This window comes from Phocoena sinus, chromosome 2, assembly GCF_008692025.1.
Source record: "Phocoena sinus isolate mPhoSin1 chromosome 2, mPhoSin1.pri, whole genome shotgun sequence".
Classification (NCBI taxonomy): domain Eukaryota; kingdom Metazoa; phylum Chordata; class Mammalia; order Artiodactyla; family Phocoenidae; genus Phocoena; species Phocoena sinus.
In genome coordinates this window covers 93,530,164-93,556,936 of record NC_045764.1, presented here as the reverse complement: position 1 = coordinate 93,556,936, position 26,773 = coordinate 93,530,164, and the positions used below count along the sequence as shown (strand labels likewise).

Here is a 26,773-nt window from a genome sequence, read left to right as displayed (position 1 = left end):
GCATACGGTATTTGTCTTTCTCCTTCTGACTTACTTCACTCTGTATGACAGACTCTAGGTCTATCCACCTCATTACATAGGGGTAAGACAGGAATAAAGACACAGACCTACTAGAGAATGGACTTCAGGATATGGGGAGGGGGAAGGGTGAGCTGTGACAAAGCAAGAGAGAGGCATGGACATATATACACTACCAAACATAAGGTAGATAGCTAGTGGGAAGCAGCCGCATAGCACAGGGAGATCAGCTCGGTGCTTTGTGACCGCCTGGAGGGGTGGGATAGGGAGGGTGGGAGGGAGGGAGACGCAAGAGGGAAGAGATATGGGAACATATGTATATGTATAACTGATTCACTTTGTTATAAAGCAGAAACTAACACACCATTGTAAAGCAATTATACCCCAATAAAGATGTTAAAAAAAAAAAAAAGAAACCATAGTTACAGCCCATTAGACTCCCTTCTGTGGAAGCCTGTCTCTGTAGAGGAGTGAAGTGAGAAGGCAGCAGAGATCTGGGGCCTTCCCCCCAACCCCCGCCCCACCCCGGGTTTTCACTCTGGGCTAAACACCTTTCAGTCCTACGATTCCTTTTCAGTTCCTCTGAATCAACTCCCCACCTTTTCATATTAAGATTTCTGTTTCTTAGGTCGAAAATGGGAGGTAGGGAAAAGGCAAAGTTGGAATCCTGCCTGAATGACAGAAACGCTGTTTTCTAGTACAGAAACATTCTCTAACCATCCATGATCAGCTGCTCTTTGGGAGAGTATTTTCAGACCTTACTGCTTTTTTTCTTAAGTTGTTGTTACTGAGGAAGAAGAATTTTGTTTGTCATGCAGGGAGAAGGAAAATCTTAGGTGTTTTTTTTGTTTTTGTTTTTGTTTTCCTTTCTAAGCCTATCCATCCATCTGAAAGCCATCAGATGGCTCTGTAGGAAGAGTGAGGTTTGGCACCTGAACCCCAGGCAGAATCCCTTGCAAGCTTAGTCCAGGGCTGGATGACTGTCAGTGTCTGGCTTGCTCAAAGTGTCTGGGGAACAGAGGGTCACTCTCTCTGTCAAAGGCATCCTGCTAATAAAAAGCAGTAAGGGGCTTCCCTGGTGGCGCAGTGATTGAGAGTCTGCCTGCTAATGCAGGGGACATGGGTTCGTGCCCCGGTCCAGGAAGATCCCACATGCCGCGGAGCGGCTGGGCCCGTGAGCCATGGCTGCTGAGCCTGTGCGTCTGGAGAGACCACAGCAGTAAGAGGCCCGCGTACCGCAAAAAAAAAAAAAAAAAAAAGCAGTAAGAATAAAGCTAACACCAGTTCAACGGCAAAACAAAAAGGAAAACCCATCTGGAAATTACGACAAAAATATTCATATAATTAAGCAAGTATATAGAATCACCTGGTTGGGTTCCCATCCTTTTGGACAAGGCAAAATTTCTCAATCTACTTGATTTAGAAATGAGCAAATGTTCTCTGAAGGTTTTTATGGCCACCTGCTCATCATTAGGGATTTGGAACCTATTACCCAGAAAGACGCACCACTGGAGCCATGACCTCAGAATCCTACCCTCAGGGCACCGAGGTTTGGCTTGTCAGAGGGCACATGTTAAAAACAGGAATCTGGCAAAAGTTACCAGCTCTTCTGCGTTGACATGCATTTGTCTTTACCTCCTGACTGCCTGGGAGTGTCTCTCTGAGAGGAATCAGGTTAATAGCACCACACACAGCTAGTCTGATGAGAAAAGTTTTATGTGGACAAAACCAACTGAACAAGAACACCATAAACAAGGTAGGAAGCATAGGCTTAGCCAGGAAAGCTGCCACAAGGAGTAGGTGTGGAATTATTCAGGAGTGGTTTCAAATACCAATACCATAAACACAAGTCTAATTTGGAACCTGGCTCTTTTTAAGTGCCAGAGGAAGTCAGGGGAGAAACCATGCATGAAATAAAAAATATACACGTATACACAGAAACACCTATATTTTCACACTTCTTTCGTTCATTTTCCCCACAAGAAACAAATCAGACGAAGGAAAAGCCCAGCCTCTTTTTCCTAAAGTCACTATATTTATCATGGACTTGTTAGAGAAGCCTCAGATGGGTCTTAGATTCAAGGAAGCAGACTTCACTCTCTTCGGTGCCACGCATCCCTGACAATTTACCAAGGGAATGCTTGGAACATAGGCGGGACCATCCAGAAGAGGCGAGAAAAAATATGACTCACTTAACTTATCCATTATACACAAGGGTTATCAGTTTCTCCAAATACGTTCACACTTGGTCCTTCACTAGGTTCTTAGCAGACTTCTCACCTGCAGCAACAGAGCTCAGACAAGCTGTGAGACAGAGAGGAAGGCGGTATTTTGATCCAGCACACACTGGGTCAGTCACTTTACCCAAGACAGTCACACGTGCCAGCCCTCAGCAAGTCCTCAGGGGCCCGCTTGCTTGGTGGAGTGGAAGGCTGGGCTTTTTCCCTCCCTAGATTTCTCCTTGCTGCTGCCGCTGCCGAGCTCTCTGCTGTTCCCTCTGGAACCAAGACAGCTGCTGGGCGTGTGTGTGTGTAATTTATTGTTCCACTGCTGCTGGCTCGTCCCCGGGCGCTGGCTTCTCAACCTGCGACTCTGGAGGAATCAGATACTGGACCTCCTCCGTACTGATGGCTACTTTATCTGGCTGGAGCCACCTCTTGAAATGTTCCAAGGTGCTAGGAAAGAGCAGGAGAAAAGGGTGGCTGCATCAGACCTCACTGATTAATTACTTAATGATTATCTCAGTTACTCAAAGACTGCCTTCCCGCCCACCACCAATTTCTTCCTATAATTGTTTTTCACTGCTAATGTGGGGAGCACAGATACTCCTCTGACAGCTGTGCATCCTGGCAGCTCCGTGGCATAATTTACCCCCTAGTGGGCACTTGGGCGACAAGCAGCACCAGGCCGCCTTCAAATGCAGAGTCTCTGAAGGCTTGATGAGAACAGCTAAAGAGCTTATGCCTCAGTCCCATCTTTTTTTCCTCAAAACTGGAGAGAAGAGAAATCGTCAAGGGGAGGAAACATTCAAATAAATACCAAATTATTAGTGAGGCAGAAACCTGAGCATCTTGAAATCTCTTATACCTGAGGTAGTCTGAGGCTTAATTATACTTACAGCACTTAGTTGTACTAAACACGATTTTTTGTGTGTTTTTGTTTGTTTAGTTCTTTCTACAGCAAGATGCCAAGATGGAAACATCTGAGTAGCAATGTCCCCCACAAAGGAATGGCCACTATGCCAGGGGGCTCTTTTTTGTTTGGATCTGTGGGGAGGGGGAAGTGTCCCCCTCCCACCTTCCTTGAGTACCCAGGATATCTCCACCCTAAAGCTATTAGACATTCACGGTAAATTGCAAATGACTAGGAATAATATAAACCTCATTCTGTGCTCTTCAACAGCAAAAAATCGTAAGCCAAGAAATAAGGCCATAACCAGCAGATTTTAGACACCTAAAATGAGGGAATCATGTTGTGGACAGTAGGATTTCCCAGCCCATTGCTCCCTTGCCAAAAGTATGCCATAAGGAGGGTCACACATCTGGCCTTCACATACGTGAAGAACCACACAATTCCACTACAAAATGGACTGTGTTTAAAACATAAACTTTGAAGTTTGAAACCAAATGCACATCTACTGTTTCCTGGTGCTTGTTCTGAACACTGATAGAAAGAAGCATTCCCACAGATGTAGGCTCAGGGCAACAGGTGCCCACAGCTCAACAGGTGCCCATAGCTCAGGGGACTAAGGTGCTATGTGGGCATTTAATCTTCATCTACCATACTTTTCATAAAATTGTTTCAATTATTTCTATAAGGAAGGGAAACCCACATTATTTTAGGTATTAATAAATATACAGAAACATAAACTTGAGTCTTGGTGCTGATCTAATTTCTGAGAAGAAGAATTACTATTTGAGAATTATGCAGGAGAAAGTTGTCTTTTCTTCTCAGAACTGGAGAGGAAGGAAATATTGAAGAGGAGAGAATATAATACCAAATTATTAGTGGCTCAGAAATCTGTGCATCTTCATCTTTTGTGTTTGGGGCAGTTTAAGGCTCAATTGGGAAAAGAAAAGAGTAAAATGTATATTATTTTCTGAACCCTCAGAGGGAAGTTGACCTGACCTTAGATGCCATACTGATTTCTGAAGGATCTGGGGGCACGCTGATGCAATATTTGAGATAATGTAAGTGAAAATACTTTGCAAATTAAAAAATAAAATGTAACCATGAAGTTCTATTCACATACTGTCCATGATTTCAGCAGCAGTATCTTCATCTGATACCATGGGACTCTCAAAATCAGTGTTAATGCTATGATGTAAACTTAGGTTAAGTCATATTCTCCTAAGACCTTGTGTTAAAATTCAAGTTTTTATTTCCCTCACTGATTTTCATTTTGAATAATTTCTTACTGAATTTTAAAATTCTGTTAGGAAGAATAATATTAAGAATAGCTAACACACAGTACTGACCCTGTGCCAGGCACTGTTCTAAGTGCTTTATACATAGTAACTCATTTAATGCTCATAACAACCCTATAAGGTAAGAGGTACTACTCCTGCTTTACAGAGCAGGAAGCTGAGGTACACACAGGTTACTCACCCAGAAACATACAACCAGTAAGTGGCAGAGCTCCTATCCGCGGTGTCAAGCACCATCCTGCTCTTTGTGGCAGAATGCCCTCTCCTCCTTTCTGCATCCAGCCCATCTGCAGATACTGTTCTCCTTTGGTACAAAACCAGACCCCAAAGGGAGCTCAATGGTCTTTCAACTCCTAAAGCACGTTGTCACTTCCACTCATCTGGCTCTTTTCTTATGCTGCCTCATTTTGTTAGGTATGTCTACATATATATTTGTCAGCTCTCCCCACCTAGTTCTGAGGACCAAAAAAAGGCTCTGAAACGTCCTTACATCTCCCCTCCATGCCTACGACATCAAGCACAGTGCCTTCATAGTAGATTAAGAAATTCATTCATCTGGTCTACGCAAATTTGAGTGTCTACTCAAATTTGACAGAAATATTACAGAAACTCTGTAAGGCAGTGGAGGTTGATAGGTAAGAAGACTTGGTTCCAGTTGTTGATTGATTACTACTTTCTCAAGCACAGTGTGTACTTAAAAATGAAGACAATAGTTTATTCTCAACTCTGCTCAACCTGTGATCAAGATGTAGGTGGGGGGGCTTCCCTGGTGGCACAGTGGTTAAGAATCCGCCTGCCAACACAGGGTACACAGGTTCAAGCCCTGGTCTGGGAAGATCCCACATGCCACAGAGCAACTAAGCCCATGAGCCACAACTACTGAGCCTGCGCTCTAGAGCATGCGAGCCACAACTACTGAGCCCGTGTGCCACAACTACTGAAGCCTGCGCACCTAGAGCCTGTGCTCTGCAACAAGAGAAGCCACCGCAATGAGAGTCTGCGCACGGCAACAAAGAGTAGCCCCTGCTCGCCACAACTAGATAAAGCCTGCATGCAGCAACGAAGACCCAACACAGCCAAAAAAAAAAAAAAAAGATGTAGGTAGGGAATTTGCTTTTTGGCAAAAATACTCATTCCCAGGGCTTCCCTGGTGGCGCAGTGGTTGAGAGTCCACCTGCCGATTCAGGGGACACGGGTTCGTGCCCCGGTCTGGGAGGATCCCACGTGCCGCGGAGCGGCCGGGCCCATGAGCCATGGCCACTGAGCCTGCGCATCCGGAGCCTGTGCTCCACAACGGGAGAGGCCACAACAGAGAGAGGCCCGCGTACCGCAAAAAAAAAAAAAAAAAAAAAAACTCATTCCCAAAAATCTGCCACTGGACTAAGCAAATAAAGCAACCTTACAAAGGATGATTTTAGCTCAGAAAAGCTGATGTTGATATCAACGTATATCTGGACTCAGATGTCGCTCTCCCTGACTTCTTTAGAGGAAGAGAAATGCTTTCAGTGAAATAGACTGTCACCTGGAGCTGGACTGAGAATCAATTACCTCTCATCAGAATCAAGTCCATCCACAAAGAATTCTGATGCTAACTTCTCCTGGAGGAACCGATCCCAGCATTCCTTCTTTGCTTGCGCCAGGGTTCGAAGCATGTCCTTGGAAGTCACTTCCTGATGTAAACCTTTGATTCTTCTCAGTTTCTTCTCTAAAGAGAGAGGAAGTTGAACTTAACAACGAAAGTGAGTATGAAACAAAACTAATCTAAAATGCAAAATGCCAGACTTCCCTCGAGGTCCAGTGGTTGAGACTGCGCTTCCACTGCAGGGGGCACGGGTTCAATCCCTGGTTGGGGAACCAGGATTCCGCATGCCACACAGTGCGGCCAGACAAAACAAAACAAAGCAAAAATGCAAAATGTCAACTTAAAAATTCTCTCACTGATGAGTACAAGCACACTCCCTGAAAAAGAGCTCATTTTTTTAAGGAGGACAAACGTATATTTTTCTTTTTCCATCCCAATGCCTTCTCTCTGCATTGTACCAAATAACTGTTTAATTTTTTAACTCCAGAAAAGGGGTTTATAGGTTCTCATAAATAAATTGATGGCATGATTTCTTTGAAATCACAGAAGCCCAGCAGGTATCTCTCTAAGAAATGCTTGTTTTCCCTGGCTTGACATGTGTATACTATTTTCTTTTTTCAACTCCTGAAAATAGTCTCTCGGAGGAGTAAATGGCTTTTTTTGTTACAGTGTCATAAAGTGGTTTCCAAACCTCATGAGAAAGAATTAGATAACATGAAGAGAGATTCGTTGGTTCATTAGACACAAAAATTGACTTGATGAGAACTCAATAATAAGAGACCTTTAAGATCTCTATGTGTGATTAAGTTCTTGATTAAAGAAAAGGAATCTCCCAATGTTTTTTTTTGAAGGTTGTTCTGCTTGTAGCCTGGATGTTGGAGCCTAACAAAAACAAACATCTTGTAATCCCTGTGAGAGTGATCCATTATGGCTTCCTGGTGATACATGTTTAGTTACTCTTCTTGCATTTTAAGTATAACTGATGAACAGATAGCCCCTTTAAAAGAATACAAGTAAGGGTATCACCATTTGCCTTCTGCCTTAATTTAGTCTTGCCTCCAACTATAATAAATAGGTAAATGATGACCTTTTGGAGGGGAGGGGTGGACATCAAGCCCACCAATAGAAACTTTATGATTTGCAATCTTGTTTTCATTTCTAAACAAGCCGCATCAGCTGGAACCCACTGATCAAAACAAACACCTTTTGTTGCTACAAGTTACCACCAAAAGCTCACCCATGTAAAAAAAAAAAAAAAAAAACTACAGTTGATAAATGTTAAATATTTGAGGAGTTTTTTTCTCCTGGAGGATGGGTAAAAGATTATGTATATCTCAGGTTGAACTGGTTAAAAGTTTTTAATTGTTGCTCTTAGTGGATTCTCTGATATAAGTTTATTTGGCAATAAAAACAATCTTTATGTTGTCAGGCCTTGATTGTCAAGGTGGGAGGTAGTCTTTTGGGCTGGAAAAGGTCTTCCCCTTTCTGAGGGTGCTGAATCCCTGATGAGATGTGATCAGGCAGAAACAGGTGCCTTGCATCCTCCAAACCCGCTTGCCATTATCTTCCAGACTCTGCCAAAGGCAACAGGAATCCCTCTTATTTTCTTCAGGGGAGGACATTTTAATCACCATCTTAACTGATTTTAGAAAAGATCCGTGGAGTTTTAACCTTCTGAACCAGTCTTCACCAATCAAAAACATCACTGAATCCATGAAAGTTTCTTATATGCCCTGGGCACAGAGCACCAACAAGCCGAAGGATCTGGTTCTTCAGCTTCCTTAAGACTGTGGCTTCTTCTCCTATCATCATTAAACAGATATTCTGACTACAACAGAATTGGTAACCTCCTCGGCCACTGCTGCAAGTATTACTATACTATCTCTGGTGACTTCCCAACAAATTTCATATTACACCCTCATCTTTCTCATTAGCCATCATTCCACCTGTATTTTTCTCATATTTTTTTCCTCCAGTACATCATTAAACAAATTCCTTCTATTTTTCCAAGAAATTTCTTAGCAATCATGTAAACTCTATTCTGACTCTTCTTTCTGTCCTTCCTCAAATGCTTCTTCTTCCTGAATTGCCTTTCCTTCCTCAAATAATTATTCTCAGGTTTGGTTTTGTGACATATTGATGCATCTCATGGATGTCTAATAATAAAGGTTAACATGATTCTGAAGATTGGCGATCACTGCCCAAGACTGATATTTGTCTTTCCCCTAGCACGGGACAATCTGAATTTCTTTCCTGTGTTAGGAGTCTCTCTAAATACGTAAGGAAGGCCACAGGACAGGGCAGTGAAGATGAAGATGTGTTCAGGAAATATTTAAAAACTAAAATGGCTAACAAGAATTTTATGTCAATATACTCCCATCCCAACCATCAATCTATTAAATCTATTTCTCAAACTGTAGCATCATAAATCCACATGTAGCTCTGGGACCATGACCTTCTTCTTTCAGGATGCATAAGGTATGACACTTTGGGGTTATCTGAATACATGGGCCACCAAGAGTGAACAAGAGTGTCCTACAGAATGCCAATAAATAAAGCAGAATTGAGATGAAACAGTCAGAGGCAGGAGATGACAAAGACTGTTAAGGGATGTACAAGGAAAAGGGGGCTCCTTCCCAACAACCAACCTGAAACACCCCCTAGAATTACATCTGACAGATACATGTGGTAAGGACAAAAAAACAGAATAGAAAACCAGGTTTGATGTAACAGAACTTCAACATGCTTCCTTAAAACCACCAGCTTCTGATTAAAAAAAAAAAAAAAAGCCATCTAACTTACCTAGAGATGCTAAATACACTTCTGAATCCTGCAGGGGAGCCCAAGGCTTTACAGCTGGCTGCACAGCAAAGTCTGGGGCCTCCCTCTGGCCTGTGCCTGCAGGGTAAGAATCCATAAAGGAGTCTGAGAAAGCATTGCTGGCACTATCCTCTTGGTCAGGATGTGGCAGACAGGAACAGATTTCAGCCCAAAGATCCGGGCCAGATCTTGTAGTTGTAGAGTCAACGTTCTCAAACATTTTCATTTGGAATCTGAGCTGAAAAAACAGAAGCACAAGTGAATAAGGACTGACTTAGGAAGGAAGGTAATAGCCTTTTATCAAGTTTCTCTTAACAAAGTTTAAAATGTCTTCTATTACATTCCTATGTTATAGAGAAAAAGATGACAAAAGGGTAATTAGGTTCCTCTTCTGGCTCTGCACTCAGGTTGTTTTCATAACGAAGTTTGTCTTTTAAAATGGAATTTCTTTTTTTATTAATTAATTAATTAATTAATTTTTGGCTGTGTTGGGTCTTCGTTGCTGCACGTGGGCTTTCTCTAGTTGCGGCAAGTGGGGGCTATGCTTCGTTGCAGTGCGCGGGCTTCTCATTGCAGTGGCTTCTCTTGTTGTGAAGCGCGGGCTCTGGGCGCGTGGGCTTCAGTGGTTGTGACACGTGGGCTCAGTAGTTGTGGCTGGTGGGCTCTAGAGCATAGGATCAGTAGTTGTGGCGCAAAGGCTTAGTTGCTCCGCAGCATGTGGGATCTTCCTGGACCTCGGCTCAAACCTGTGTCCCCTGTATTGGCAGGCAGATTCTTAACCTCTGCGCCACCAGGGAAGTCCCTTAAAATGGAATTTCTATAAGCCAGACACAAAAGGACAAATATTGAATGATTCCACTTATATGAGGTCTATGCAGTCAAACTCATAGAGACAGAAAATAGAATGGTGGTTGGAGGCGGGGATGGTAATGGGAGTTACTGTTTAATGGGTACAGTTTCGGTTTGGGAAGTTCTGGAAATAGATGGTCGTAATGGTTGTACAATAATGTGAATGCCACTTAACAGTACATCTATAAATGGTTAAATGGTAAAATTTATGTTATGGATGTTTTAACACATATACGCACACACACACAGAGGAATTTCTAGGACATTTCCAGTGAGGACAACCATTCTGCACTTTTCTCCAAAGATCTCCAAAATGCAACCACGCTGTCCTCAGCCAATTAAATTCTGTTTTCAATAGGATACAGACTAAAGGCCCTGCACAGTTCCATATACAGTACACCAGGATAATAAAAATGCTGCTTGGTGAAAACTGTCGGAGAGTACTGTTATATGCAAGACTCATGTGCTCATTACATGGTGACGCTGGGCTATACGGCTCATGTTCTTATTTTAATAGAAAAATGGAAAGATAGACATTGTCATCATTTTACAGATGAAAAAACTGAGGATCATAAGGGTAACTTGTCAAAGGCACATTACTGATACAGAGTGAATCCCTGATTGGAAACCAGACCTGTGACGCTCCAAAAGCCATGTTTTTACCCATTATCACTCTGCCTGTTTGGGACTCTATACTGAAAGTAGCCTGAGCAGAGCTAAGTGGTAAGGGCTACCCACAAAGCCTGGGGGCTTTCGTAACCATCTAGTCTAATAGGATGAATTGACACCTTCTTACAGGAGGGACCTTTGAGATTAGGTAGGCTGCCTGGGAAAAGGTCTGAATAATTCCAGGAGAGAGCGCCCAGCCAGCGCTATGGCCCGGAAGTAAAAGGGCCAGATATGTGACGGAGTCCCTGTATGAACTGATGCCAAGGGTCACAATGAGGCTCCACCCCTATCCCGAAGTCGTTTGAACCCACCCACACCAAAACTTTGCTAGCATCAGAGCCCTGGTCCCCTGGTCCCCCGGTCCCCCGCAGGAAGTCCATACCAGCGCGGAAAACCCTGGTGTCCAGATCTCGGGCCTCAGTCGCTCAGGCCTCAAGGACTGGCTAGGAGGGACGACTCAGGCCCCGAGGCACCACTGTGGTATCTCGGAATGCGGACGGAGCCGGGAATACAAAACGCTGGGTACCCCCGCGCCTCTCCACCTACCGCAACCTCCTGCCCCGCAGCCCGCAAACGCTCACCTCAGTTCAGTCGCTGGCAGCCTGGGAGAAATAGGGAGGCGGAGTTTCCAGGTGACGGATCCCTGGAGTCCTCCAACCACCTCCCAAACTGGCGATGTTCTGTGCGTCAATTGGTCGAGTGGAGCTCAGCAGGGTAAGGAAGCGAGAAGCAGAGTGCTAGGAAACGATGGGCGGGACTGTTGTTGCCTGGAAACGGTGGAGAACACGCCCTGGGCCCCAGTCTTCCCAAGGGCCAGGTAGATTCGGCTCATACAAGTGCGTTACAGCCGCGCGGACGGCGCCTTCCACGAGGTTCCTGCTCAGAAAGGGAAGCCCAGTTTCCAAGGCCTTGACTTTTCTTGGTTACCTGAGCAAGTTAATCTCCTCGGCAGTTCTCTGGGCTGCTGTTTGTCCCCGAAAATTTCAGCCCTTCGATACGCAAATTAGAGGACTTTTGCTCCTCGAATGGGGTTGGAAGCGATTACTTTCCTTACTCTCACAGGAGATCCAGGTCCCGTTCACCAAGTTATGTAGCTTTCCCACATTCATTTAGTCAATAGACATCAAGCTCATGCTGTGTTCGAGGCATTGTGTTAAGCGGGAATTCAAGACAGGTAAGACTTGGTATGGGTCCCAGCCTTAAAGCTTAGGAGGAAGCGCCATGGAGACAGACAAGTTTACAAATAACATCAAAGAGTTATAGAGGATATGACGGAAGTGTGGCCAGAGTACATAAAGGAGAGAGTGGTCATGGGAAATGTGTGTCAGAAACTCTTTTTTTTTTTTTTTAAAGGAGATGACCTTTGATATCCTTCAGGGGTTATCCGTTCGCTGAGATGCAACCCTCCCAACCTGATCCCCAATTTCCAGGGCAGGTTACTGTCTCCCGAAAGACACATGTGAAGAAAGACATCAGCCAACCATCTGTAGAAGTAGCTTGGCTGAGGGTATAATCTCTAGATGTGTCCAAAGCCAATCAATGTGGCTATGGTGGTAATAACTACCACCATGTGAAAGGGAACTACAAGGTACTCTGTTACATTTATAACCATTCTTAGAATATGCAAACAGAAGGAAGTGGAAAGCAAGAAGGTTAGAAAACAAAGGAGCAAATAATAGGCAAGATTTTGGCAGTGCTTATTCACAGGGAATATATGAGGATGGGCGGATCCACAGAGTACTCCAACTGCCACCCGAACTGGTGACACGAATCTGGTAGCATCTGATTCATAGAAAGGATCACTGTCATAGATTTATGGGTGCTTCATTGAGCTGCTCCATGGCCTTTCAACTCACTTATGACGTTTTCTCTAATTTCCTGCTCACCAAAAAAACCTCTTGATTTCATATTTGGCCTCTTACATATCTTGATACCAGGATGAGGGTGCCTTTAACAGTAGGCACAAACACTGGCTGGTATAAAATTGAATACATCTTTTAACTTAAAATTACAGTTGTAAATTAAAAAATGGTCACCCTTAGCGATTCATCTGTGTCCTTTGAGTTTAATTAGGGTGTGCACTGAATAAATCCAAACCAGATCCTGGACTTGCAAAGCTGAAACCATAAGCCCTGGTGATCTCCCCCTCCCCAAGGACTGTTCACACTGGGAAGCCACATGAGGGCAGTCAGCATCCCTCTATCTTAGTCTCTGCTTTAACCACAATGTGATTAGCACAAATATGTTTTATATTTGTTTCCTCAACCAGCCTAGGCCTTCACTGAGGTCAGGAACCATGTCTTTCTTACCTCTGTATCTCTAGAGCCAAGTGATGCTTGGCAAATGTTCAAAACTTGTTTGGTGTCTGAATGTTTAAATTAGAACCCTCATGGTCAAAGACCACACTGAATTGGAGCTAGACCTTGTGATTCACTCTTCAGTCCCTTCTCCAAGTTGCAACCAGGGTAATCTTTTTGAAATGGAGATTAGATCATGTCACACACACACACACACACACACACACACACACACACACACACCAGAAACTCTTTCCCATTGCTCTTAAATTAAAGACTTAAATCCTTATCACAGTAAGTTAGGTGGAGTTCTTAGTTCAAACTATAGAGCTCATTCTAGCCAGTTTAAGCAGTAAAAGGAATTAATTAAAGCTGCTCTGTACAATAAAATTTCTGTGATGATAGAAATGTTCTGTATTTGAGCTGTCCAATAAGGTATCCACGAGCTTCATGTGATTATTGAGCACTTGAGATGCAGTTTCTGTAACTGAAGAACTGAATTTAAATTTTTTTTCATTTTAATTAATTTAAATAGCCACAGGTGGCTAATGGCTATTCTATTGTACATCACAGTATTAAAGGATATTAAATAGTTCACAGAATCTCAAGATGGACCAAAGAGTCAGACTTGGGGTCTATACCCACTGAGTAAACCTCAGTGTCCAAACCTCACTGAGGGACTTCTCAGGGAGCACCCCAATGCCATTGAACATAGACACTGCAGCTGGGCACTGGACACAAGAACTTCCCCCACTCTTAGTCCCCCAAATCAGATACCTCCAATGCTATCTTGTCAGACATGTATTCCACACTGTGCCTGCTTCCTCTGCTATATGCCTCTGAACCAAAGGTTCTGCCTGATCAAAGGAGCCCAGGTGATGGATGCCCAAGTTGCAAGGGAGGCTGGGAAGGCCAGTTTCTGAATTCCACCTCTTGGAGGCAGTACTTAATGTGGGAAATTCCCCACACAAGAGTGTTGAGAAGATGCTGGATGTCCAAAGGGTACGACAAAAATCTACTTTGCGTGGTCTATAAGAGTCCTTTTCAAACTTTAATATGCAGACAGATGACCTGAGGATCTTGTTAAAATGCAGATTCTCACTCAGCTGATCTGGAGGGAAGGAGGAAAAAGATTCTGCAGTTCCAGCAGATGTTGCCCATGTTGCTAATCCACAGACCACATTTTGAGTATTTAAAAAAAAAAACAACGTTATTGAAATATAATTCACGTTCCATACAATTCACCCTTTTGTCATGTGGCTGGTTCTCAGAGGCCTTGGCTTCTCTTGATTTGGATGTTTCTGAGCCTGTTCTCCGGCTCTCTTGTGAATCCTATGAGGCACTAATATCCTTTCAATAATTCCGTCTCTTATGAAGTTAACAGAAGTTGGTTTCAGTACTTTGCATTTAAGAACTCTGACAAATACATCTTCTGATCCACTTGGAGTTTTAATCTCAGGACACGAGCATATGGGAGGCAAATGGGAGATCTCTAGTCCTTCTCATGCTGTTAGGGAGAAGGACAAGTGTAAAAACATTGCTTCTGAGATGTGTGTGCTTAATTACATATATAACAGCTTTATTGAGTTATATGTCACAAAATATAATACCCTTTAAAGTATACAACACAGTGCTTCTTGGATATTCAGAGTTTAGCAATCCTCATTTTGTTTTGTTTTGTTTTAAAATAACTTTCAAGAGTCTTTCCAGACTCAAGGGACGTCGAGCATATCTACATGGAATCTTCACTTAATGAATCATTCTCACAGCCTCTCAACTCAACTCATTCTGCTCACTCCTACACTCCTATTCTTAACGCAGTCCCGCCTCGGCACTAGGCCTCACCGATTGGTTGGTGCCGAGTGGCGTCATCAGAGCGCGACATGGCCGCCGCCGCTGGGTGGTCATGTGGCTGGGCGGCCGCGTGTGGCTCCAGGTTTTGGGGCAAGTGTGCTTCAACCTCCGGCGCCTCACCTTTGCCAGGACTTGGGGTGCCCGTAGGGGCCCCATGGCGGAAACACTTTCGACCAGGGCCCAGGCAGCTAGCGGGCTGGGGGCTCCGGCTCAGCAAAATGGAGATGCGGGTGGCGACGCGAGGGGTGAGCAGCCCCCAGGGCGCCCGGAGCCAGCGGGCCCAGGAGTGGAGCCGGCCCCGGGGGACGCGACGCAGGCCGCAGGGAGCGGGGAGCAGGCCGCGACTGCAGCCCCGGGCCCCGGCAAGCGGAAAAAGCGGCGGGGAGCAACCGGGGAGCGCGTCGTGCCGCCCCCGAAGAAGCGGCGGACAGGCGTTAGCTTCGGCGATGAACACTTTGCCGAGACCAGCTACTACTTTGAGGGCGGCCTGCGCAAGGTGCGGCCCTATTACTTTGACTTCCGAACTTACTGCAAAGGCCGCTGGGTGGGCCACAGCTTGCTGCACGTCTTCAGCACCGAGTTCCGAGCCCAGCCTCTTGCCTACTACGAAGCCGCGGTCAGGGCAGGGCGCCTGCACCTCAACGAGGAACCAGTACAGGACCTCAGCGTTGTGCTCAAGGTGGAGTCCTCATGGGGCCTGCCCAAAAGGGGGCAGGGTTTTATTTCATAGTTACTAGGGCATAGGTACTGGAGTAAAATCGGGGTAATTCTGAAGCGTTCTCATTTTCACTTGGAACACTCTTTTAGCGCCCCATCTCCGCAGGTAGACAGCCTGTATGCTTAAGAACGCAGCCCACTTATCCCCTCCATCAAGGCGTCTTCGGTGTTTCCAAGGGACAGAAGTTGTAATTCTCATAGCTCCTTTTACGCACTGTCTTGTGGCACTGGTGCTTATGACTTTCTACCTTGCGTTGTAGATCTCTATACAAATAATAATAACCGAGACTATCATTTATATCTCCTGTGTGCTGAGCACAGAGTTAAGCATTAGGTACTTTAACATTTAATTCTAATGACAAACTTGTGGAGTAGATACTGCCACCTCATTTTACCTGTGAGGAAGCTGAGAAAACTAAGGTAAACCTCACAGAGGTAAGGTAACAGTGCCACTTCCAACGCCTGTGTTCTTATAACTTCTGCTTAAATTATTTATCACAGAGCCTGATAAGATAGAATTGTGAAATGACAGAGATTGAGACTAGAATTGTCTAGCCCAGTGCTTTGACTCTTTAAAATTCCATCACAGCTGAGGTACCAGACACCCTTGTTATTAACACTGCCTCACCATAGTTGTGAGGGGATGCAAGGCATTTGGAGAGTGAGTGGTTTGAATCCCCTCTCCCATCCCAATTTTGAGAAGCAGAGGTCTGGACTGACCCTCACATTTTACAGATGAAGAAACTGAGGCCTGGAGAAGTTAAGTGACTTTCCTAAGAGCATACAGTAGGCCTGTAGCAAATCCAGCTGTAGAGCCCAAATCTCTGGACTTAGAGCTTGGTGTTTGTTCAAGGTCACAATAAGTGATGATTTATGGAGGTTTTTTTTCCTTTATTTTAGAAAAATTTACTTTTCGAATATAACTTTGTGGTAGAGAAAATAGGAATAAGCAGAATAACAACAACAAAAATCCATACTCTTACCACCCAGGGATATCACCGTTAACATTTTGTGTATATCCTATGAGTTTTTCAATGTCTGCTATCTACCTGTATGTCTGTTTTTGCAAAGTGAGACTACACTATGCACACTGCTTTTTCTGTTTAAGGATGTACTGTGACCATTCTTCCATGTCAGTAAGGAAGAGGGGAGGAAGCTGTGTGTGCTGCTGACTGATTATAGGTGGCTGGACCCTGGGCTGACTGGTTGCCTATGTCATTGGCAGGACAATGACTTCTTACGGAACACAGTGCACAGGCATGAGCCACCAGTTACAGCAGAACCCGTCCGCCTGCTAGCAGAGAACGAAGATGTGGTGGTTGTAGACAAGCCTTCTTCCATTCCTGTCCACCCCTGTGGCCGCTTCCGACACAACACGGTCATCTTCATCCTGGGCAAGGAGCACCAACTCAAGGAGCTACACCCATTGCATCGGCTTGACCGCCTTACCTCTGGGGTCCTTATGTTTGCCAAGACAGCAGCCGTCTCGGAGAGAATTCATGAACAGGTTCGGGACCGGCAGGTGAGCCAAGCTTTTGCCTCCTGCAGGCCACCTTCTGACCTCATGAATGCTCTGTGTTGAAAGGGTGTCACTGAGTTCTAGATCTGAAGTGAGCCTTCATGTTTCTCTGGTCATGCCGCCTATCTTCAGGAAGGTCAACACCTAAAGTGCCAGAGACAGGTTATTATCTCTCATGTTTCAAAAGATCTTTAGAGATGGCATATACTGCGTCTCAGTAATACGCTGTTTTGAAGATTTAAAGTGCTGACAGGCTGAGCAAGGTTTTTAAGACTGTGGTGAGAATCTACTTGGTGGGAAGAATTCTGGATGGCGTTGGAAGATGCTTGGGTAGAAGGGTTAAATGGTGGTGTTTGTGGTCTTGAGACTTGTAATTCTGGATCTCATTGTAATGTATTTATTGTTTACTGTATACCAAGCTCCAGTACCAAGTACGTTAGAGCCCAGCTGACTGAATCCGTATAACAGCCCTGTTGGGGTAAATGCTTTTCTAATCAGACATTTTCCAGACAAGTTAATGGGATTTAAAGAGGCTAAGTAAGTAATGTGCCTAGGATTGTGCAACTGGCAAATGGTGGAGCTGGGGTTTGAATCCTCTTCTGTCTGACACAGGTCCATTGTCATCACTGCAGAGGGTTTGGGCTTCAGGCATTTAGGCTTTGTGCTGACTTTCTCCCTCTCCCCTTCTGTGTAGCTGGAGAAGGAGTACGTGTGCCGGGTGGAGGGGGAGTTCCCTGCCGAGGAAGTAACCTGCAAGGAACCCATCTTGGTGGTGTCCTACAAGGTAGGGGTATGCCGTGTAGATCCTCGGGGCAAGCCCTGTGAGACAGTGTTCCAAAGACTGAGCTACAATGGCCACTCCAGTGTGGTACGGTGCCGGCCACTCACAGGCCGCACCCACCAGATCCGAGTCCACCTCCAGTTCCTGGGTCACCCCATCCTCAATGACCCCATCTACAACTCAATCGCCTGGGGCCCCTCCCGAGGCCGAGGCGGCCACATTCCAAAGACAGATGAGGAACTACTGCGGGACCTTGTGGCAGAGCACCAGGCCAAACAGAGTCTGGATGTGCTAGATCTCTGTGAGGGTGACCTGTCTCCAGGACTCCCAGACTCTACAGCCCCTTCCTCAGAGCTGGGCAAAGACTGCCTAGGAGAGTTGGCTGCATCTGCCCAGAAGATGGATGGAGCAGTTGAGGCAGGCCCTCAGGATCTGGACACAGTGCCCTTGGCATCAGGGAAGGCAACGGAAATCGATGTCGTGGATCAAGAGACAGACCCACTCTGTGCAGAGTGCCGGCTAGTGCGACAGGACCCCTTGCCCCAGGACCTTGTGATGTTCCTGCATGCCCTGTGCTATAAAGGGCCAGACTTCGAGTACTTTTCACCAATGCCTGCCTGGGCACAGGATGACTGGCAAGAGGACTGAGGGCTGTGGCCAATGGAGGGATTACTTCTCGGACTGGAACGGGGATGGGCCATGAAGTAGGAGTTGACCACATGGGGTGGTACTCAGACTTTCTCAGGGGTGAGGTTGGGCTCTTAAAGGACCTGCTCTTACTTGCTACCTCCTTCCTTCTCCCTCCAGCTAGAGTTTGGGGACTTTTTGGTTTGTAAAATAGATCTCTTTTTCTAATACCTTGTGTGTCTGGTTTTCTTACTAGTCTTTTTGGTTTTTTAATTGAGGTAAAGTTCACATAACACAATTACCATTCTAAGATATACAGTTTAGTGGTGTTTCATACATTCACAGTGATGTGCAGCCATAACCTCTTAATTAGTTCCAAAACATTTTCATCACCCAAAAGGAAACCCATACTCTTTAAATAGGTAATCCCCATTTCCTCTTCCTCCTAGCCCCTGATTCCATTAGTCAACCTTCTGTCTCTATGGATTTGCCTATTCTGGACATTTTTTGCAAATGGAATCACATAATATGTGACCTTTTGTGTCTGTCATCTTTTGTTTAGCATAGTGTTTTCAGGGTTCATCCCGTTTTGTTTTTTTGGCCACGCCATGTGACATGTGGGATCCTAGTTCCCTGACCAGGGATCAAACCCGCGCCCCCGGCATTTGAAGCACAGAGTCAACGATTGGACCGCCAGGGAAGTTCCCTGAGTTCATGCAATTGATAGCACGCATCAGTACTTCATTCCTGTCTATGGCTGAATAATGTTCCATTGCATGGTTATAAACCACATTTTGTATATCCATTCATCGGTTGACAGACATTGGGTTGTTTCCACCTTTTGGCAGTTGTGAATAGTGCTGCTATGAACATTTGTATACAAGTTTTTGTTTGAATACATATTTTCTGTTCTTTCAAGTACATACCAAGGAGTGGAATTGCTGGGTCATATGGTAATTCTGTGTTTAATTTTGGGGGAAATCACCAAACTTTGCCACAGCAGCTGAACCATTTTACATTCCCACGGGCAATGCACAAGGGTTCCAGTTTCTCTCCATTCTCACCAACACTTGTTATTTTCCATTGTTTTGATTGTAGTCATTATAGTGGGATTGAAGTATTATCTCATTGTGGTGGTGTTTTGTTTTTTGTTTTTTTTTTTGTGCTACGCGGGCCTCTCACTGTTGTGGCCTCTCCCGTTGCGGAGCACAGGCTCTGGACGCACAGGCTCAGTGGCCATGGGTCATGGGCCCAGCCGCTCCGCGGCATGTGAGATCTTCCCAGACCGGGACACGAACCCGTGTCCCTTGCATTGGCAGGCGGACTCTCAACCACTGGGCAACCAGGGAAGCCCTCTCATTGTGGTTTTGATTTGCATTTCCCTTGTAACTGATAATGTTAAACATCTTTTCATGTGCTTGTTGGACATTTGTGTATCTTCTTTGCAGAAATGTCTATTCAAATCTTTTGCCCATTTTTAATTCAGATTGGCTTGTTGTTTTCGAGTTATAAGAGTTTTTATGTATTCTGGATACAAGACCCTTCAAAGATACATGATTTGCAAATATTTTCTCCCATTCTGTAGGTTGTCTTTTCACTTTATTGGCAGTGTCCTGTGATTCACAAAACTTTTATTTGTTTATTATTTATTATGGTAAGAACACTTAACATGAGATCTACACCTTAACAAATTTCAATGTGTACAATACGATATTGTTAACTGTAGGCATGGTGTGGTACAGCATCTCTGGAATTTAAGTATCTTGCGTAACTGAAACTTTATACTTGTTGAATAGCAGTTCCCCATGTCCCCCTGCCCCCAATCCCTGGCATCATCATTCTACTCTCTGCTTCTATGTGTTTAACTATTTTAGATACCAGGAAAGAAAAACTCATTTTCTTTTACTCACAGAACACTCTACTTAAAATATGTGGTGGTTTCCCCACATCAAGCAATTCTCTTACACAAGCTGGGTGTCCTATACTGTAACTCATCTCTGACACCATCTACCTGGAGATAGGGTCAGATGCCACAAGTTAAGGACTTGGTCCCACAAGACTTGCCCCAACTTCAAATGCCAATGGCAAGTCCAGATTGTTACCTGTGCTTCTGACCAGCTGTGAATCAAAGGTTCCCACAACCGCCTCCTCAGGTTCAACCATTTATTAGAATGGCTCACAGAACTCAGGAAAGCAGTTTCCTTACTCAATTACTGGTTTATTACAAGGGATTTTAAAGGACAGGAAAAACAAGCAAGATGAAGAGATACACAGGGCGAGGTCTGGAAGGGTTCTGAGCACAGGAGCTTCTGACACCGTAGAGCTCAGGTGTGCCACTCTCCAGCATGTGGATGCCTTCTTGCTCACCAACTCGGAAGCTCTCTGAACCTTGTCATTAGAGATTTTTAGGGAGGTTTCATTACCAAGGCATGACTGATTATATCATTGGCCGTTGGTTATTAAGTCAAACTCTAGCCTTTCTTTTCCAGAGGTTGGAGTTTGGTGGTGGTGCTGGAAGTTCCAGGGTTGGTTCCTCTGGCAACCAGCTCCCATCCTTAAGGGTTTTCCAAAAGTCACTGCATTAACATAAACCTTTTTTTGGCCGTGTGACAGGGCATGCAGGATCTTAGTTCCCTGACTGGGGATCCAACCCGTGTCTCCTGCAGTGGGAGTGAGGAAGGGGCATATTTTGGGGTGACATTTTGGTTTCCCTCAGCTGGATCATATGGTATTTCTGCTTTTAATTTTTTGAGGGCCCTCTATAGTGGTTGCACCATTCTACAATTTTATCAATGCACAAGGGTTCCAATTCTCTACATCCTCTCCAACACTTGTTACTTTGGTTTTTTGATAGTAGCCATTTTCATCACCTAAAAGGAAACCCATACTCTAAATAGGCCATACAAATGGCCAACAAGCATATGAAAAGATGCTCAACATCAGGACAATGCAAATCAAAACTATCAAAGATATTACCTCACACTCATTAGGATGGCACATACTGAACAGTAGTGTGGGTGGAGAAACACATTGAGTTTATATGCTTTTAGTGGTTCATACTGGTTGTTAACCACCTACTATATGCCAGACATTATTTAGTGCTGGGATACAGAAATGAATGACTAGGCTCTGCCCTGATAGAGCACATATGTTTAAGTGTGCAAAATACAAAGGGAACAGTGGACATATGGCATAATTCAGTCTGGAAGTGCCAGCACAGATTTCCCAGAGGAAGAGGCATTTAACAATGAGTTAGAATTTGCCCAGTAGAGACATGAGAAGGATTCCAGGTAGAGGGGAAATGTAAGAGAAGGCAGGCGTATCCCAGAGCTAGAGAAGATGGAGGCAGCACCCAAGGAGAAATGTTTTGGGGACTTTTGGCCCTCTGGTCTCAGTGTATGATTCACTGTCACTGACTATGGAAGTCTTTGCATGGCTTGTATTTCAACAGGGCGCTCTGAACTACAAAGCATAGAAACAGCCAGGGTAAGACAAGATTCACATCGATCTGAGTATCTGCCCAGCTTTGTGAAAACTCCATCTCTTTAATCTCTTATGAGCCAACCAGTTCCTCTCATCACTGAGACCCTCCTTAACTCAGGAGCTCTGGTTTCTTAGGACTGGCAAAAATCAGATGCCTGGTAAAACTCATTCATTCAGCAGACATTTGAGTACCAACTGTGTATTAATTTTATACCAGACTCTGTTTATATAATGGTGAATAAGATAGATATGGTCCCTGCTCTTATGGAGTACACAGTCTGCAGTGTACAACATGATGTGGGGAAGACCAGTAAACAGTTAACATACAGGGAGGTCAATGTTCTGTGTGACGGGAGGAGGAAGGGGGCAGAGGCTATCTCCATACCTAGTCTGTTGTCTTCCAGGGTTCTGAATGGGAACATTAACCTTTGCCCATTTTCTTTCCCTCTCTAGTCCTGTTTGTCTTATTTGCATTCTTTTAGTCAGCTTCAGAGGTTCTTGAAGTAAGGACACATGGATGGGCTTGATAGGGTCCCCAGATCTCTTGAAATTGTGTGCAAAATTTTCTGTATGCATATTTTTTTCTGAGGAGTCTATGTATTTCAACAAATCCTTCAAATCTGCATTGTCTAATACTAGCCATGTGTGGTGATTTAAATTTAAATTAATTAAAACTAAATAAAATTTAATATGCAATTATTCACTTGCACTGGCCACATTTCCAGTGTCCAATTCACTTGGTCTATTGCACAGCACATGTGGAGAGCACTTCTATCATCACACGAAGTTCTATTGAGCAGCACTACTTCAGTCTCTATTGAAAACAAAAATCCCTGACTACCATGACTCCACTAGTCTGCAGACACTTAAGAAACAGGGGTTTTGTGTGTGTGTGTACGTGCACATGCATGTGTACTTCCACCTTCCACATGCTCGTCAAGTAATTGGTCTCTGTGTCAGTCAGTTACTGTGCTAGGTGCTAGAACAGTTGTACAGAATCTGTGAGAAAGTTATTGCCCTTAAGGAGCTCAGGTTGAATCCAGTTGGTCTTTCCTCTAGTTAACAGTTGGCTGGACTTGAATGTATTTTTTTCCCCTTGTAAAATGTTACCCTTTTTGTTTATTTATTTTTAATTTATTTGTTTTTGGCTGCGTTGGGTCTTCATTGTTGCGCACGGGCTTTCTCTAGCTGTGGCGAGCAGGGACTACTCTCATTGCGGTGTGCGGGCTTCTCATGCCAGTGGCTTCTCTTGCTGCAGAGCACAGGCTCTAGGCATGCGGGCTTCAGTAGTTGTAGCACATGGTCTCAGTAGTTGTGGCTTGTGGGCTCTAGGGCCCAGGGCCAGTAGTTGTGGTGCATGGGCTTAGTTGCTCCGTGGCATGTGGGATCTTCCCGGACCAGGGCTCGAACCCATGTCCCCTGCATTGGCAGGTGGATTCTTAACCAGTGCACCATCAGCGAAGCCCATGGTACCCTTTTTAAAAATTTAATTTTTATTATAGCCCCCCTCTCCTTACCCCTACTCTGGAGGTAACTACTATTAATAATTAAATGGTCTTTTTATGGACTGTTTTCTCTTCATAGATACATAAATCTATCTGTATTTTAAAATAAAAATGGGATCATGCCTTACAAATTTTTCTGCAAGTTGCTTTCCTCTAGGACTTTTAAAAAATAATAGCTGCCTTGTGTTCCATTGTGTGACTACACCTTACTTTAATCCATCCCCTATTGTTGAAATTTTAGGTATTTGCAGTTTTTCATTATTACAATCTATAGTGAACATCCTTATATCCTTTCACACTTGTACACGGTGCTTCTGTAGAACAAATTTTTAGTATAATTGCAGTCGATAGCTTTAAATACTGATTGATAGGTAATACCATTCTACCCTCCAAAAAGATTAAACCAATTTACATTCCCATCTGTAAGTAGTGTGAGAGGTAGAGGCAAAGGCAGCTGAATGTAGTGACTGAAACGGCTGGTTAGGCAACTGCATTTTCAAGTTTGGCTTTAGCTCCAGCTGTGTGTTGTAATCATGGGTTTCCCAGAAGGTCTGTATCTCTCAATGGATGACCTAGGTTTGCTTGGGTTAGTCTTGCTCCCAAAGGCTTAGTTTAGAGAAAATGGGCTCATTTCAAAGCCTCTTTAGGCTTTGGATCACTGGTCCTCAGGGCTGAGGATTTTCTAGAGCACAGAATTACTGAAAACATATTATTGAATTATTGAAAATGGAAGCAGAGTAGCTTAATGAATGTGACCAGGTTTGGGATGGATAAGTTTATTGGAGTCAGAGGTATCAACACCGAGGCACTCATTCTGCTTAGAACACTGCTTTGCACATGGCAAACAATATTGTCTATGATTATGACTATTGCTTTCCTCCCCTCCAAACCCTCTGTGTACCCTCCTTTTCCTTTCATTTGAAGCTTGTCCATGTTTTCAAAACTGTTAACATTTTTATCAGCCATTAACCACATCAAAACAGTTAAGAATTGCCTACTAAAGTTGACCAGTGATTCCACTTGTAACTATATACCTAGAGGAAACACTTGTTATGTACCCCAGAAGGCATGTATAAAAACATCCACAGCAGCATTCTTTTTTTTTTTTAAATACATTTTATTTATTTATTTGTTTTTCGCTGCCTTGGGTCTTCGTTGCTGCGTGCGGGCTTTCTCTAGTTGCGGCGAGCGGGGGCTACTCTTTGTTGTGGTGCGCGGGCTTCTCAGTGCGGTGGCTTCTCTTGTGGTGGAGCACGGGCTCTAGGCACGCAGGCTCAGTAGTTGTGGCGCATGGGCTTAGTTGCTTAGCGGCACGTAGGATCTTCCCGGGCCAAGGCTTGAGCCCGTGTGACCTGCACTGGCAGGCGGATTCTTAACCACTGCGCCACCAGGGAAGCCCCAGGTCAGCAGATATTTTGTTGCTCTTCTTATCTGTATTTTTGTTGAAATTCTTTCCCCTTTCTTTCCTCCCCTTCCCTTCCTTCCTTCTTTCCTTCTTCATCTTTTTCGCTTCCTCCCTCCCTCCCTTCCTTCCTTCCTTTGCCAGAAATTCTTTCTGTTAGCAAAGCAAAGAATGACTTGGTTGTGATATACTATATGCAGTTTCACAGTCAGATATGATATTCTATGAATGGGACTTTAAAGGTCAGAAGTACCCTCCCCCCTTCACTATCACTTACTTTAGAAATAATATCCTTTGCAGCTCACTGCTGAGCAGCCTAGCACGTGAACAGGAGCACAAGCTCTGGGGCCAGGCTGCCTGTTCAAATCCTGGCCCTTCCACTTATCATAGCTTTGAGCAGGTTACCAATTTCTCTGTGGTTCACTTTCCTCAGGTTTAAAATGAAGGTTTTATATATATAAATGAGGGTTTTATATATATATATATATATATGTATAGCAGCATTCTTATAATAGCAAAAAACTGGAGACAACTGAAGTATCTGTCCATAAGACAATGGATAGATAATTATATATTCAGATAATTGTATAATAAGCAGCAGTAAAAATGAATGAATTATATGGATAAAACAGTGTTGAGTGAAAGAAGTCACAGATGAATGATTCCATTTATATAAAATTCAAAAACAGACAAGACAAATATATATTCCTAAAATGTTATATATATGTATGTATGTATATGTATATTTGGTAAAGAAAAGTAAAAGGATGAATAACACAAAATTCAGTGAAGTAGTTTTCTCTTTGGTGGGAGGATGCGAGCAGGGAGGGGCACACAGGAAGCTTCAAAGGTCCTAGTAATATTCCATTTCTTTAGCTGGGTTGTATATAAATTGTACTGGTTTTATGCTTTTAAACTATACATAAACAATATATTACATGTATGTATTATATCATTGTATGTATAATACCTTTCAAGGTAAAAAAAATTTTTTAATCGTTAAAAGATCTCTCTCTTTTTTTAACCTTTGGTTATCTCTGAAATAGTGATTCTCCTGGTCACGCACTGCACAACTCCCAAGGTCTATTTGACCTCCATGCAGCTGGTGGGTACCACTCCCAAGTGCCTCGGCCGTGGGTCGCTTTCACCAGCGATGGAAAAAGAGCACCATATGTCTGGAATTTTGGAAACAGTAATGATAAGCAATATATAATAATTTGCAAAAGTGACTGACCACTGTAATATGCCTTAGCAGATTCAAATAATGCTTCTTTATCATAACAGAGCTGAGAGATCTAAAAGCAGTTTAGAGTTTTGGTATTCTAGATTTGGCATACTTTCAGACACAAAGAGAGCCCTGTGCATTGCATTTCCTAACACTTTATTAATGTGACATCTAGACACAAAATTCTTGAAAATACTTCATTAATTCAAGTAAACAATAAATGATACAATTTTTCTGGTTCTTTTTTCTTGTAAACTTTCCAACATTTGAAATGGAGTAAGAATAGCTTTATATTTCATCCTAATTGCTAAATTGTCCAGAATCAGAATTGAGGCAAAATTATAAGGATTAAGAATTTTACAAGCAAAGGAATGTTAAAGATTGCCAGAAAATCACCAGAAGCTAGAAAAGAGATGTGGAACAGATTCACTCTCACAGTCCTCAGATGGAACCAACCCTATTGACACCTTGATCTCAGACTTCCAGTCCTCAGAGCTATGAGATAATTTCTGTTGTTTAAGCCAAAAGAAAAATAAAATTAAGTCCTACATCATGGGCTAAAATAAAGGTTGCCTCTGTTACTTGCTGGGTTATACCAAAAAATGATTACTGACAGTCATTGAAAGGAGAGTTGATTTTAAGTGATCCTTGTAGTGAGTACATAGAAACTACTGTCAAGGAGCTATTTCAGTTTTCTGAAAGCAAAATTTTATTTTAGGTGTCAAGTTTCTATATTATTCAAGTATTTAAAAATCAGAATTTAAAATCTATATCTGTATTAGCCATCAACAGAAAGTTGATCATTGAGATGACTTGGAATTGTTACTGGTCTGTTGTTATCACTCAGTATGCTGTCATAGTTCAGAACAAATATAGCCTTCATTTGTCCGTCGTAACTTTCTAAGCATTAACTGAAGGCATCTGATCTAGAATTGATAAATGTAAATTAAAAGATTCAGGTAAAAATACTTAAGAAAGTCAGAATCTTTGAGAAAGCC

General features: G+C 43.6%; 2 protein-coding genes across 4 annotated transcripts; one reads left to right on the top strand and one right to left on the bottom strand.

The window, feature by feature from the left end:
• Positions 1-1,718: 1,718 nt before the first annotated feature.
• On the bottom strand, positions 1,719-11,075 carry CCDC32 (coiled-coil domain containing 32). 3 transcript variants are annotated; one of them, XM_032624703.1, is made up of 4 exons: positions 10,947-11,075; positions 8,830-9,085; positions 5,994-6,150; positions 1,719-2,693 (listed from the first exon to the last, which is right to left on the bottom strand). In XM_032624703.1, the coding sequence occupies exons 2-4, from the start codon at positions 9,071-9,073 to the stop codon at positions 2,555-2,557; spliced, it is 540 nt and encodes a 179-aa protein (XP_032480594.1). In that variant the 5' UTR covers positions 9,074-9,085; positions 10,947-11,075; the 3' UTR covers positions 1,719-2,554. The 3 variants fall into 3 exon arrangements, with proteins under 3 accessions (XP_032480594.1, XP_032480596.1, XP_032480597.1); XM_032624705.1 differs by having other exon boundaries at positions 10,748-10,954; XM_032624706.1 differs by having other exon boundaries at positions 8,830-9,080; positions 10,748-10,954.
• A 3,493-nt stretch (positions 11,076-14,568) lies between these two features.
• Positions 14,569-18,390, top strand: RPUSD2 (RNA pseudouridine synthase domain containing 2). Its single transcript, XM_032624827.1, has 3 exons — positions 14,569-15,195; positions 16,459-16,755; positions 17,447-18,390. The coding sequence occupies exons 1-3, from the start codon at positions 14,569-14,571 to the stop codon at positions 18,179-18,181; spliced, it is 1,659 nt and encodes a 552-aa protein (XP_032480718.1). The 3' UTR covers positions 18,182-18,390.
• Positions 18,391-26,773: the final 8,383 nt, after the last annotated feature.

What these genes read in the sequence shown, in the direction of transcription:
- CCDC32 (XM_032624703.1), bottom strand. Translation starts at nt 9,073, where the DNA reads ATGAAAATGTTTGAGAACGTTGACTCTACAACTACAAGATCTGGCCCG. An exon ending in AGTGTATTTAGCATCTCTAG is followed by an intron (nt 6,151 to 8,829) that starts GTAAGTTAGATG and finishes CTCTCTCTTTAG; the next exon opens with AGAAGAAACTGAGAAGAATC. An exon ending in GGACTTGATTCTGATGAGAG is followed by an intron (nt 2,694 to 5,993) that starts GTAATTGATTCT and finishes GCTCTTTCCTAG; the next exon opens with CACCTTGGAACATTTCAAGA.
- RPUSD2 (XM_032624827.1), top strand. Translation starts at nt 14,569, where the DNA reads ATGTGGCTGGGCGGCCGCGTGTGGCTCCAGGTTTTGGGGCAAGTGTGC. An exon ending in ACCTCAGCGTTGTGCTCAAG is followed by an intron (nt 15,196 to 16,458) that starts GTGGAGTCCTCA and finishes TGTCATTGGCAG; the next exon opens with GACAATGACTTCTTACGGAA. An exon ending in AACAGGTTCGGGACCGGCAG is followed by an intron (nt 16,756 to 17,446) that starts GTGAGCCAAGCT and finishes CCTTCTGTGTAG; the next exon opens with CTGGAGAAGGAGTACGTGTG.